At 48.1% G+C, this 12013-nt stretch overlaps 1 protein-coding gene across 3 annotated transcripts in view; it reads right to left on the reverse strand.

The window, feature by feature from the left end:
* Positions 1 to 4273: 4273 nt before the first annotated feature.
* TBX5 (T-box transcription factor 5) overlaps positions 4274 to 12013 on the reverse strand; it is a 44152-nt gene continuing 36412 nt past the window's right edge. For all 3 annotated transcript variants that reach the window (XM_085076150.1, XM_085076149.1, XM_085076151.1), the window contains one exon: positions 4274 to 5306. In XM_085076150.1, the coding sequence (XP_084932276.1) occupies positions 4729 to 5306 (578 nt within the window). In that variant the 3' untranslated portion in view covers positions 4274 to 4728. The remainder of the gene's footprint in view (positions 5307 to 12013) is intronic.

A 12013-nucleotide genomic window follows, 5' to 3' on the forward strand; every position in this document is an offset into this window, starting at 1 on the left:
CCTAGGGAGGCTGATGGGCAGCAGTGAGCTTTCCCCAGGTGTTGCCAGGAGCCAGGGTGCTCAACCAGCCCTTCTGTTTGATTGTAGAACTTCTGTTTCTCACCTTTATTTGTCACTTTTATTTGTCTCCATGAATATTTTTAAATCCGCTTTTCCCTAGCTGAGTCCTCACAGGTGCAGGGCAGAACCTCCAAACCCCACAGTCAGAACTAGGCATTGAGTCTGAAGGATTTGTTTCAGCCAAAAAAAAGGGAATTGGGAGATATTGGAGCCACTGGGTGTGGTGGGTTCCAAGTGAAACACATCCCTCTGAAATGACTTCAGCTTGAAAAATTTCCTTTGAAAGTCAGAAGGAGTAAAATCTAAATGTGCACAAAGTATTGCCCCTCTTTGGGGGTGGGAATTTATTCAAGCCACTCTCTGAACATTTGCCATTCACTCCAAACTTTGGCATTTTTATTACTCGAAAAAAAAGGCATTGACTTTCTCTGAGAAAAATAAAAAGCTAAGCAAATAAACAAATTTAAAAAATCCCAAACAAAATATTTTTTGTCCTGTGATGAGTTCTAGTCCCACCTCCACAAGCCAGCTGGTTTTTTCTCCCTCACTTTTCTCTCCAGTAAAATTTCCAGCTTTACAGAATATTTTAAAATCAAACAAAAAAAAAAAAAAAGAAATCAAAACCAGGGCACTGGGGAAAAGACTCCGAATCCTTTGAGAGCCTCATATATTCACTGGTCTCCAGGAACTGGAAATTTTGAGAGAAAAAACTAAACCACACTTTTGCAAATCGCATGAGACCCATCATAAAATTGTCAGAGTTGGCAGCACTGTAAAATCTATGATATTGTGGGCTGGATTTATGGACAAGAATCCTGAGGCTTTGGGATATTTTTTTTTTCCCCAGCCCTCGAGGCACAACAGCAAATTTTGGGAGGTTGGCTGTGCCCTGGGAACAGCCTGAGCAGCAGAGGGGTGATTTTGCCCCTTACAGCATCTCTATCTGTAGGAAAAACTTCAGCAGTGCAGGTTTGGGGGGTGATGGTGGAGAAAAGTCACTCCCAAATTCACCCAGCATCATGGCTGGTGAGATTTGAGATGTGGAGTGAGTGACAGGGGCAGACAAAGAGCTCTCTGAGCCTCTCATGGTATCAAAAGTTATGGAAATTATGGAAAACAACCAGAGGATTTGTTTGGGATGGTCTTCCTCAAGTTTCAAGGCCTCTTATTAAAGAATCATGGAATGGTTTGGGTTGAAGGGACCTTAAATCCCATCCAGTGCCACCCCTGCCATGGGAGGGACACCTTCCACTGTCCCAGGTTGCTCCAAGTCCTGTCCAGCCTGGCCTTGGACACTTCCAGGGATCCAGGGGCAGCCACAGCTTCTCTGGGAATTCCATCCCAGCCCCTCCCCACCCTCCCAGGGAAGAACTGCCAGCTTAGCTCTGAATAGAGCGAATTTTGTAACTTCTTTTGTCCGATTCTTCCACTGACAGATGTAATTTCCCCCCTAATTTTGCTGTTTATTGTTATCGTCAGCATTATTATTCTTGGCTAAGAAATCAATCCATAAGGAAAGAAATCAAAGAAATCACATCAGGCTCTTCAAAACAGAAAATCACAATCAGAAGGAGAGGACAGCTTTCTTCCTGGCAGCTCCTGGTGTTGTTTTGGACCACCTGGGGAAAAGCAGGAGCTGTTTCTCAGGGCTCAAGGTAGAACAGGCACATTCACATCCAGGCTGGGAGTCACCTTTTCCTTTCACATCCTACCTGAATCCTCCCAGTTGCTCCCATTCAAATGGAAAACCCATATGGAAATGCCATATTGACAAACTCCTGAAAAAGGGGAGGAAAAGGCTGTATTGGATCCTCCCACCCCCTTTTCCTTTGCCTTCATGCTGGATTTTGCTGGTGTGGCAGGTCCATCCTTCTGCCCCTGACAGCCTCCCTGCTCCCCATGCTGATGTGACTCCACAAGGCTGTATCCTCAGGGATCTCCCTGGTCTTCCAGCTCCCAAACCCATCTCAGACCCCAGCAGAGAGTCTCAGCATAACCCCAAAGAGCCAGAACCCAAACCTGAGGAGCTCTGAGGAAATGAGCAGAGCTGGAAGCTTGAGGCTTTCTAAGAAGTCATTTTCCATGGGAGTTTAGCTTGCCTTAACCCTCTTCAAGATGCCTGGCACACATTTCTGGGGAGAAACGAGTCACTTGCAGAGTAACCATCTAACTCCATGGGAATCAGCAGCTGGGGATTTGGTGATTCCAGGATCAGCAGTGGGATAACCAAGTCGATAATTCCAGGATCAGCAGTGGGATAACAATACCGTAAAGCACAACGTAACTGACAGCTAAATCCAGAGTAATTGTTGTGCTCCTTAACTCAAAATGCAATTTACTCCTCAATCTTGGACCCCTGCATGTTGTGGAGGCACCCTGTGGGATTTAATGCAACCCTTGGGGGATTCCCTGGGGGTGACTCCATGCAGACAGAAAGCTTTGGAATAATTGATGTCCCAGCCATGTCCCACATGTGGTGCCTTCATCTCCTCGTGCCCACAAATGATGTTGACCCCCAGAGTGAGCCCCACAGCTTGGCTGTGTCCAACCCAACCATCAGGAGATGTTTTCCAAGCATAAAACAGGAAAATCTGTTGGGTTCTTCAATTGCAAAATCTTCATTGCTCTGGATTTTCCCACCTGGTTTGCAGTTCCCAAAGCGTCTCCCCTCCTCTGCCGAGGCTGGGACACAACCCCACCCCTCCTCTGCCGAGGCTGGGACACAACCCCACCCCTCTCCTGGGCCAAACACCTCCCACCAGCTCCATTCCATGGGAACAGCTCCTCCTCCAGCAGGGCTTCCCAATGCCACCCCAGCACCCACCAAGGGCACCTTTAAATTTGCCTTGATGGGAAAGCCAGGCAGTTCTGGAGTAGAGAAAATCACAACCTCAAGCTCAACTCCAGCCCAGCCCATCCCCATCTTTGCCTCTGCGATGTTGCATCTCCTCTGCTACACCACAAATGAATAAAAATAAAATTATAGACATCAGGTAGAAAAAAAAAAATCAAGTAAAACCATCCCCAAACAAAAAATACATTAAAAATAGGTGGGCACTCCCTTACCATTGAGAGTGCGTGGGATTTATTAGCCGTAGATTGGCACAAAAATGGGATATAGTAGCTAGGTAGGGATTATTTATTTTCCTTAGCTCCATGATTTGGATACCTGTCTGTATTCCCTCCCACATCAGCATTCCCACACATTCCCACCCCCATTCCCAGTGGCTGACACACAGGTATACCTCTTTCGTTCATTAGAATTACTTTTAATTAAAAATATATGTAAATTATATAGAGTGTGCACAGCTTGGAGAGAAAAAAAAAAAAAAAGAAGAAAAGAAAGCAAACTTCCATTTCAATAAAACTTTGAACCTCTCGGAATCAGCTGCTTGTGTGACATCCTCGGAGTTATTGGAACTCCCACGTATAAATAAATAGGACCAGGAAATTTTACACCTGAAAAGTTCTGCAGTAGACGTTTTTCCTTGCACGTATTTGTTCTTCCTTCTCTTTTTGCCTCCACCACTCCCAGCCTCTCGTGATCATTTTCTGCCCCTTTTAAACACATTTATTGAACAGCTCACTTCACATACCCAGACTGATATCCCCTTTTTTTTTTTTTTTTTTCTCTTTTTCTTTTGGAGAGGAGAAAATGAAAGTTCAGGATTGCAAACAAACCTCATCATCATTTTTATGAGCAAACTTTTTCCTCTCGGTGTCTGCATCATCTCCCCCCTCTCCAGCTGGCTCAGAGCCTGGCTTTCCACACACTGCTAAAAATCCAGCAGGAGTCAATCCATGGATATTTGCAGGTTTGGAAATAACCCCATTCTTCCATCAGAGACAGCTGAGGGACCAGGAAAGAGCAGGAGATGGGAAGGGAAGAGGAGCGAGAGCATGACAAGTGGGAAAGGAGATGAGGGAATTGGTTCCTGGAGAGAATTTTGGGGGATTTGTAAGGAAACATAGCTCCCTGTGGAAGCAATGTCACTCTTGGTACAATGCCTGGGCGAGGTAGGTACTGGATTGATTTATTTGGGGATTCTCAGTACCTCTTTCTGTTGAAAAGTAACAAAGATAATGCTAATTTTAAAAAAATTAAAAAAAAAAAAAGAAACGCCACTCCAAAATTCACCCTTGGTAAAAAGGGCTGGTGTCTTTTTCTTTTTTTTTTTCTTTCTTTCTTTCTGAGAAAATGGAAAGAAAAAAATATATATATTATTATTTATTATATAACATTGTCAACATCAACACCACAAAAAAAAAAAAAAAAAAGTAACATCCTAATTGTTCTCGTTCAAGCATTCTGACCGTGGTGAGAAAGGCAGCAGGAGTTTGGTGTCCCTTGGAGAACAAAAAGAGCAGGAGGGCAGGGGGGGAATGAGGGTGGTGGCAGCAACACAAACTGGGGAGGGACCGTGGAGGGGGAGAAATGTGCTGGGCTGTCGGCTTTTCTCTTGAAACCCAAAAAACCAAAACGGGGGTCGGGGCGAGTCCCACCGAGGCCGTGCTTTCAGTCTGTCCGTCCCTCTCGAGTGCTATGGGTGAACATTCACTTCCAAGAGTCTCGCCAAACGCTTCGCTATCACCAGGGGGGTTCTTTTCCTTTTCCTCCTCCCGTTTCGCGGGATTCTCCCGTGGCTCTGGCTCTTCCCCCCTGCCCGGTTAGCTGTTCTCGCTCCACTCTGGCACCATGCCCACGCCGTGCACCGAGTGGTACTGGTGTGGCGACAGGGTTCGGGGCACGCCGTGCGAGTACAGGAACTCCGCCGGCTGCAGGCCGCCGGGAGGGGACTGGATGCCCGTCTGAGGTCCGCACTGCCGCACGATGGGCTGGTGGGAGCTTTGGTGCTGGAACATGCCGTGGGTGTCGCCGATTTGGGGCGACGTGTGGTTGGCCACGCTGCCCAGGCGGGGCACCAGCGGGCCCGAGGTGAAGTGGGCAGAGAAATGCTGGTAGGGTAACCTGTCCATGGGCTGCATGGCAGACACTGTGCAACTGCTGTAGGAGGGCACGCTGGGCCACGTGTTACAGCTGATGTCCTCCAGGCTGGGCACGGGCTCCGTGGGCGGCGCCGAGCTGGCGTACATGCAGGCCTGGCGCTGCGCCGACTCAGTCCGGTACGCCGTGGGCAGGCCCTGCTGCTGGGGGTAGCTGGGCCGGTAGAAAGGGTCCTCATCTGCTGGAGAGGTTTCCATGTAGGGCTTCTTGTAGGGATGCTCGGTGGTGGAACATTCCTCGTCTGTTGGGAGAGAAAAGGCCTGGTAGTGTGGTGTGGGTAAGAGGTGATGCCTTAAGGATTTCTAGTTTTTATTCTTCACGTAGCTTTGGTGTAGTTTTGAGCTTCATATAAAACACTAAAGCCTCTGTTCCCAGCACCTTTAGCCAACACAATTCCTCTGAATGGAAATCCAAGGACAGACTTGTTGTCCTAGAGCCCAAAACTATGTAAACAGCAGTGAATTGGGGGGAGCAGGCCTGGGGTGGTTAACATCATCACCTAAGGGTGATTGCAGAATTAAGGACCAATATGCTAACACAACAGAATTTACAAAATGTGAGGAGCTTGTGACCTGGTGTCCCTTTTGGGTGTAGCCTCACAAGGGGCCTTTGTTTGCCCTGGATGTACCTAAAGGCCTTTAATAAATTTGTCCACTTTTTACTCTCCTAGCTATCCTGGCCTCTGTTTCAGGTAGGCTGTTTTAGGCATCAGAACAACCTCACCAAATGAGGGCCTTTTACCCTTGTAAAATCCTTGTTCACTTCTGTTACTTCAGCTAACTAGAAAAGCATTCTGGGAATGGCTCAGTGAAACTAGAGGTGAAAAACAAGTTATTTAATTAGAAAACAATCAATAGAACCAATGAGTGCTCACACTGTGGTGTTGGTGGTTGGTTACACCTAATGCATGTTCCTATCATGCTTTATGGTGTTTGGTTAGAAATGTTTGTTGTGCCTCACAAGAACGTAAATTTAGAACACACTGACTGTTTAAGAACCCTGGATTTTTGCAAAAAAGCGCTTTGGCCATACAACTGCTAAGGGGAATTCTTGTTGATCATCTGTTACCATAGTGATGCCTGATGATTTTTGTCTTTTCTTGTTTATATACTCTTTTATACACTTTTTATACCTTTCTTATATATCCTCTCTATCCTCTATACCCTTAACTTAAATACTTGTAATTTTTGTAGTCTCCTGTTCTAGCTCAGTTTTGGGGTTTCTGCAAGGCAGAAACACCAAATATTTGCAGCAGGAGGCCAGAGAGTTCTATGCTATCAAAAAACTCGAGGTTTCAACCTTGTCTCTGGAACATATTTTGTAAATTGGCTCTAGCCTCATTTGGAGGAGGTTTCTTTAGAATAAAGGGACATTACTTCATTTATTAAGTTTCTTATTGGGGGATCCTAGACAGATATGCTAATTTGCAAGGTCCATAAATATTGTTTCTGCGTTATACGGTGTGAGTGCATCTTGGCGTGTTCCACCTTGAAGAGCTGTGAACCTAAAATCCTATTAAAATACTGAGATAAATCCTTTTACCCCTCAGCTGAACCTCCCTCTCTGCACAGACACTTCTCTCGGTTATCTCGATGCAAATCCCCATAATTTCCTTGGAATTGATCTCAATTTATCCTGTGGGAAATGAGTCTTGCACTTGGCCCTTTCTGCTGGAATGGGGCAGGGATTAGCCAGGAGCTCTGGGAGGAAAATCAAGAGGCTGGAGGATCCTGAGGTTCATCCTGCTTGGTGATACCCCCCAAAAACTCTTCTGGCTTTTCCCCCATCCCCTTCCTGCTGCCACTTTTACCTGAGGAATTAAATCTACCTGTGCCCTCTGCACCTAGCAGGGTCCCCACTCCCCCACAGCAGGCTGCTGCTGTCAACTCCAATCCTTTACAAAGACACATTTCCACCATCAAAAGAGACAAAAATGGAGATCACAATAAAAAATCCTCCCAGGAGAGCACCAGCCATGGCACGGTTGGGACAGTCAGATCTGGAGTGTGACAGTGCCAGCCTTCAGCTGTGCCAGGGCAGCTGGGCACATAAATCCACCCAGGGCTGTGGGCACATAAATCCATCCAGGGCCGTGTGCTGCAGCCAAGGGGAACAAAGGAGGAAAGTAAATTTCACAGCTAGAAACAACAAGGCACATCTTGCAGAGCCCTTTGTTTCCTGCAGCATCCCAAGGCCAGCAGAGGGAAGGAGATAAACAATTTAGGTGAAATCCCCGGGGTGAAGGCAAATGAATAAATGAATGTGCACTTATTTCTTCATTTGCAGGGTCATCAAATGAAATCCAGCTCTGCTGGAATGGATGGCAAAATTCCCGGGGATGAGCACTTCACCAAGAGATTTTAAGGACAGTGTGGCAAGGGAAGGGGAGCCTGTTGTGACACGGATTAACTTTGCTGTTGCTTCAAAAACAAGATTTCTGGTGCAGACAGGAAAACATCCCACTTGGTTAAAACCCTCCTGGCTGCACCCTTTTAGCAGAGGTCAAATTTGAAAGAAATTTGAAACTAGTTACCCTTTACCATTTTTCTCAGCCAACATGTTTTGAGCTGAAGTTTTTTTCACCCCCAAAATACAAAAGAGATTTAAAAAAAAAATTCACAGAGATTTTTTCTCAATCACAGGATTGAAAGCAGCTGTCCCACCAGAGGCACAGGTGCTGCTGCCAGGCTGTCCAAGGGGAATGCTCACATCCCTCCTTCAGGAGGTGAAGGTGATCAAGGTGATCAAGGAAGGCAGGCACCTTTTGTTTCTTCTAAACTCACACATGCACCTCATTGCTCTAAACAGCCAGGAGGCTCCTCCTGGAAGCTGCACATTCTCTGCATGTAAAAATAACCCATTTTTCCCTTCCAAGTCCAGCTGGAAGTGCTGCTGTTCCTCTTGGCCCAGCAATCCCACAAGGAGCAGGTACTGAGGGACACAGCTTGGGGACATTCCCCACAGCAGCCTTTGGCTTTGGAAAAGCATCAATTCAGCTGAAAAGGCACAATCCCATTCCAGTCTTTCTTCCTGACAGCATCAAAGCCTGGCTCCTTCACCTCAGCAATGCAGAGCCCTGATAATCAACTCATCCTCCTCCTCTGCCTTCCCTCTAAACTGGGATAAACAGGATGGGATAAACAAGCAATTCCAGCCCATGTTTAAAACCAGCTGGAGCAAGAAGCAGGGAGATGCAGGAATGTGTCACCCTCCTTAACCCTGCTCAGGTCCAGCTTCTGCAGGAGCAGGGAGAGGAGGGAATCCCCTAAAAGCCAAAATCTGGGAGCACAGGTCCAACCTCTCCCCTGCTCCCAGCTCCATGACAGGAGGTACATCTGGAAGAACAGCCCGAGCTGGAGCTTTTATGGACAGTGTAAAAATTTGGGATTCCTAACCCACCGCTGAGTAATAAGAACACTGGGGTGGAAAAACAATGTCTTGTAAAATGCAGCATTGTTCTGCTAATAAAGTTTTCAGCATTAAACCGCATCACTCTGCTGGCACCAGAAATCATTGGCTTGGGGTTTGACTGTTTATTTTATTTTGATTTTTTTAAATCTGCAACACAAACCAGTCGAGCTCTGTTTTTCCGTTGTGTAAAGCTGCCTGACTTACAACCTGAGCTTGCTGATTTTTCCATTTAGCCCAGACATTTCTCTGACTGCCACAGCCTGGCTGGGCAGAGCTGTGGTGTCACAGAACTGCTTCCAGAATCCACCACAGGTCAAGAGGGAAAAACAAAGCCAAGCAGGATTTCAGTGCAAACCCCACAGGTGCTCTCTGTCCTTCTGTAAGCTCTCTCAGAGCCACAATCTTGTCCCTGAAGGTCCTGTCCCCTCCTTAACATCAATGCAAGCAGGACAGGGGAGATATTTAACTGCCTGCTCAGGGTTTGCTTCTTGAGTTTGATTCCCTGATAGCAACTCCTTGTCCTTTTCCAGGTGCCACTGAGCCCTTGGAGGAGTTGTTTGCCATCCTGGGAGATATCCTGCCTATCATCCACTAGTTTTGCTATTCTAGGAAGCCAAGGGTGATCATCCCTAGGGAGCAGCCCCTCCATCCTGCACAACCCTCCAAAAGCAGGAGGTGCTGCCAAGCAGGGGAAGCTGCCAGCGCCGGGGAGAAGCTGCTCCGAAGTGAATCCAAGGAAAACGGAGCCTGAGGAATGGGGTGGAAACTGGCTCCCCCACAAGGAATTTGATGAGCTATCTAATGAAGGAGCGAGAGCGTGAGCGCTTCCAAGATTTCCGGTATTTACTACTTCCAGCTGGGCTGTAAATGCCGCACAAATGGCTTTTTAAATGGAATTTTCCCAATTCCAAGATTAGAGCCATGGAGGATGAAATGCAAGCATGGAAAGGCTCTGGAATTCAGGGTGCACTGGGCCCTCCTCTCCCCGCAGTGTAAATCAGGAGAGCTCCTTTCCCATTCCTGACGCTCAGCTCCCTGGGATGAAAGACAATGAAGAATGGGACACGAGTGGTTTGGTTTCCAGAGCTCACCCACAATTCCAGGGCATTACAGGAGGTTCATCCCGACTTTGTGAGGGAGACACAATGGGTGATTATCACTAACTCTGTTGTTTTATCCAGTCTGGATTCCAGCATGGATCTGGCATGAGCCTAAAGAGCCAATACCAGGGTGCTAGAGTGACAAAGGTTGCCCAAGAATTAAAAAACAAGACAGATTCTATCAAAATGAACCTCTCCAAAGGGCAAATAAGTCCTAAATCCTCAGATTGAGACACACCAGTCAATCCAGCTATCACACTGTTTGTGATATGGCTGTGTTGTAGGGGAACATGACATAAAGGGCTGTGGGGCAGGGACAATCCAACCCAAAAAGCTGGAATCTTTTCCAGAGGAAGCAAGTTGCCAGCAGCACCTGCAGAGGCACAGGGACACCTCTGATGGCAGAATGGGATCATGGAATGGGTCAGACTGGAAGGGACCACAGTGGGAAATCTGGTCCAACCTCCCTGCTCCAGCAGGGTCATCCCAGAGCACCCAGCACAGCACTGTGTCCAGAACATTCTGGAATATCTCCACTGAGGAGACTCCCCAGCCTCTCTGGGCAGCCTGACCAGTGCACGGGGAAGTTCTTCCTCATGTTCAGGTGGAACTTCCTGGGAATCCATTCCTGCCCCTTCTCCCACTGCTGGGCCAAGGGAGCAGAGCCTGGCACACCCTCTGGCACCCCCCTGGCACTGACAGGCAGGGATGGGGTTCCCTCTCAGCCAGGACTGAACAGGCCCAGCTCCCTCAGCCTTTCCTCATTAGGGACACAAAGCTGCTGACACCACAGAGCCACAACACCCTGGCAAAAGCTGGGTGCCCCCAGCCCCCCCAACATCTCCTCACCACCCAGGGAGTCCCTTCCTCACCCTGAGTGTCCCACAGCCACCACTGCAAACACCCTGAACCTTGGCCAACTCACTGCATCTCCAAACATCAGCAGGATGAGCAGCATGTGCTCTGGGGAGACATCCCATGCCTGAATTTTGTCCTACAGATCCTTTGGGTGGAAAAACAAAGCTGGATGGGACGTGGGAGGAGTTGATTCAGTCAACACAGAGATGCCTGTTCTTGAGGAGAAGGTGGGAAGGCATCCCTGTACCTGCACTGACCTCGGCAGGGCAGGAAGGAGGTGGAAGATCAATCCTTCCCCGGGGTTATGGCCAGGTTAGAGGGCTGAAGGACACAGTCCTTGCTGGTTGGAGCCAGTGGATTCTGCCACGTCCCTCTTCTCCCTCGGAGTGCCAACGTGACAACTTTTATAACCTCCCCAGGGAGAGGCTGTTCCAGTTGCCTCCTGCTCAGCATCGCAAGCATCCCAGAAATCTGCCAAGTGGTTGGGATTGTGTAAGGCTGGGAGGGAGCAGAGGTTTAGCAGGATGACTCTCTAGTCCGCAGGATATCTGAGAGAGAGGATAATACAAGGGAAAACAAGCCCCAGTATCCTAACTGGGATGTGGGGCTGAATGAAAGACACAAACCCAGCTGCCTGCTGGTGAGACCTTTTGGGCTTCTCCAAGCACAACAATGGGACAGGGAGAGGTGGAGAACAACCAGAAAAAAAGACAAAGCTCTAACTGCTCTTTGTTTCAGCCTAAAAATCCCCATCAAGAACTGAGACCACTCCTTGGTAAAATACAGGATTGGAGCTAATCCATCCTCAGTAAGATACAGGATTGGAGCTAATCCATCCTCAGTAAGGTACAGGATTGGAGCTAATCCATCCTCAGTAAGATACAGGATTGGAGCTAATCCATCCTCTCAAGACCAGTGACTGTCAGATGCCATCAGCAATCCCAGTGTGGAGCTGAGATCCCAGGCAGGATGATCTTTGCCATTCCCCATGCCTGGAGCAGTGACCCCATTGCAGCACAGCGGGGTCATTCCCAATGCTGTGACCCTGCCCTCCCACCTGCACACCAGCAACGGCCAGACTGGCAGCTCTGGGATGTGTCCTTCCTTCCTTCCTCAGCCAGGAGAGCATCACCTCCCTGGAGCAGAGAAGCCTTCAGAGATAACCTCTCCTGGCAGCCCTGCTGCTCTCCCCTAATGTGATTCCATATCAGATCTCCACAGGGAATCCATCTTGCCTTGACAGCTAAGAACAACACTGGAACCACGGAGAATAATCCTTGTCCTAGGTCACCAGGAAAGCAGAAGTTGGATAAGGCTGCTCTGGGTTGTGTGAACACAGACCTGCTCCTAACTGAGCCTAAACCAAGGCTTGACCCTGATTAAAAAGGAGGCAGAGAAACATCAGGAGATGTCAAAGCTGGAAGGAGAAGCTGGAAAACTGGTGGAATTCAGGCCAGGAGATGCAGACAGCAGCTGGTCTCAAACCCAACTGACCTGCCCTCTGCCCCTGAGAGCACTTATCCCTAACCACGGCCTTGGGAAAGGAAATAACCCGCTTGGGATAAATCCTGAAGTGCCT

This window comes from Lichenostomus cassidix, chromosome 15 (genome assembly GCF_008360975.1).
Source record: "Lichenostomus cassidix isolate B80296 chromosome 15, HeHo_3.0, whole genome shotgun sequence".
NCBI classification, from domain to species: domain Eukaryota; kingdom Metazoa; phylum Chordata; class Aves; order Passeriformes; family Meliphagidae; genus Lichenostomus; species Lichenostomus cassidix.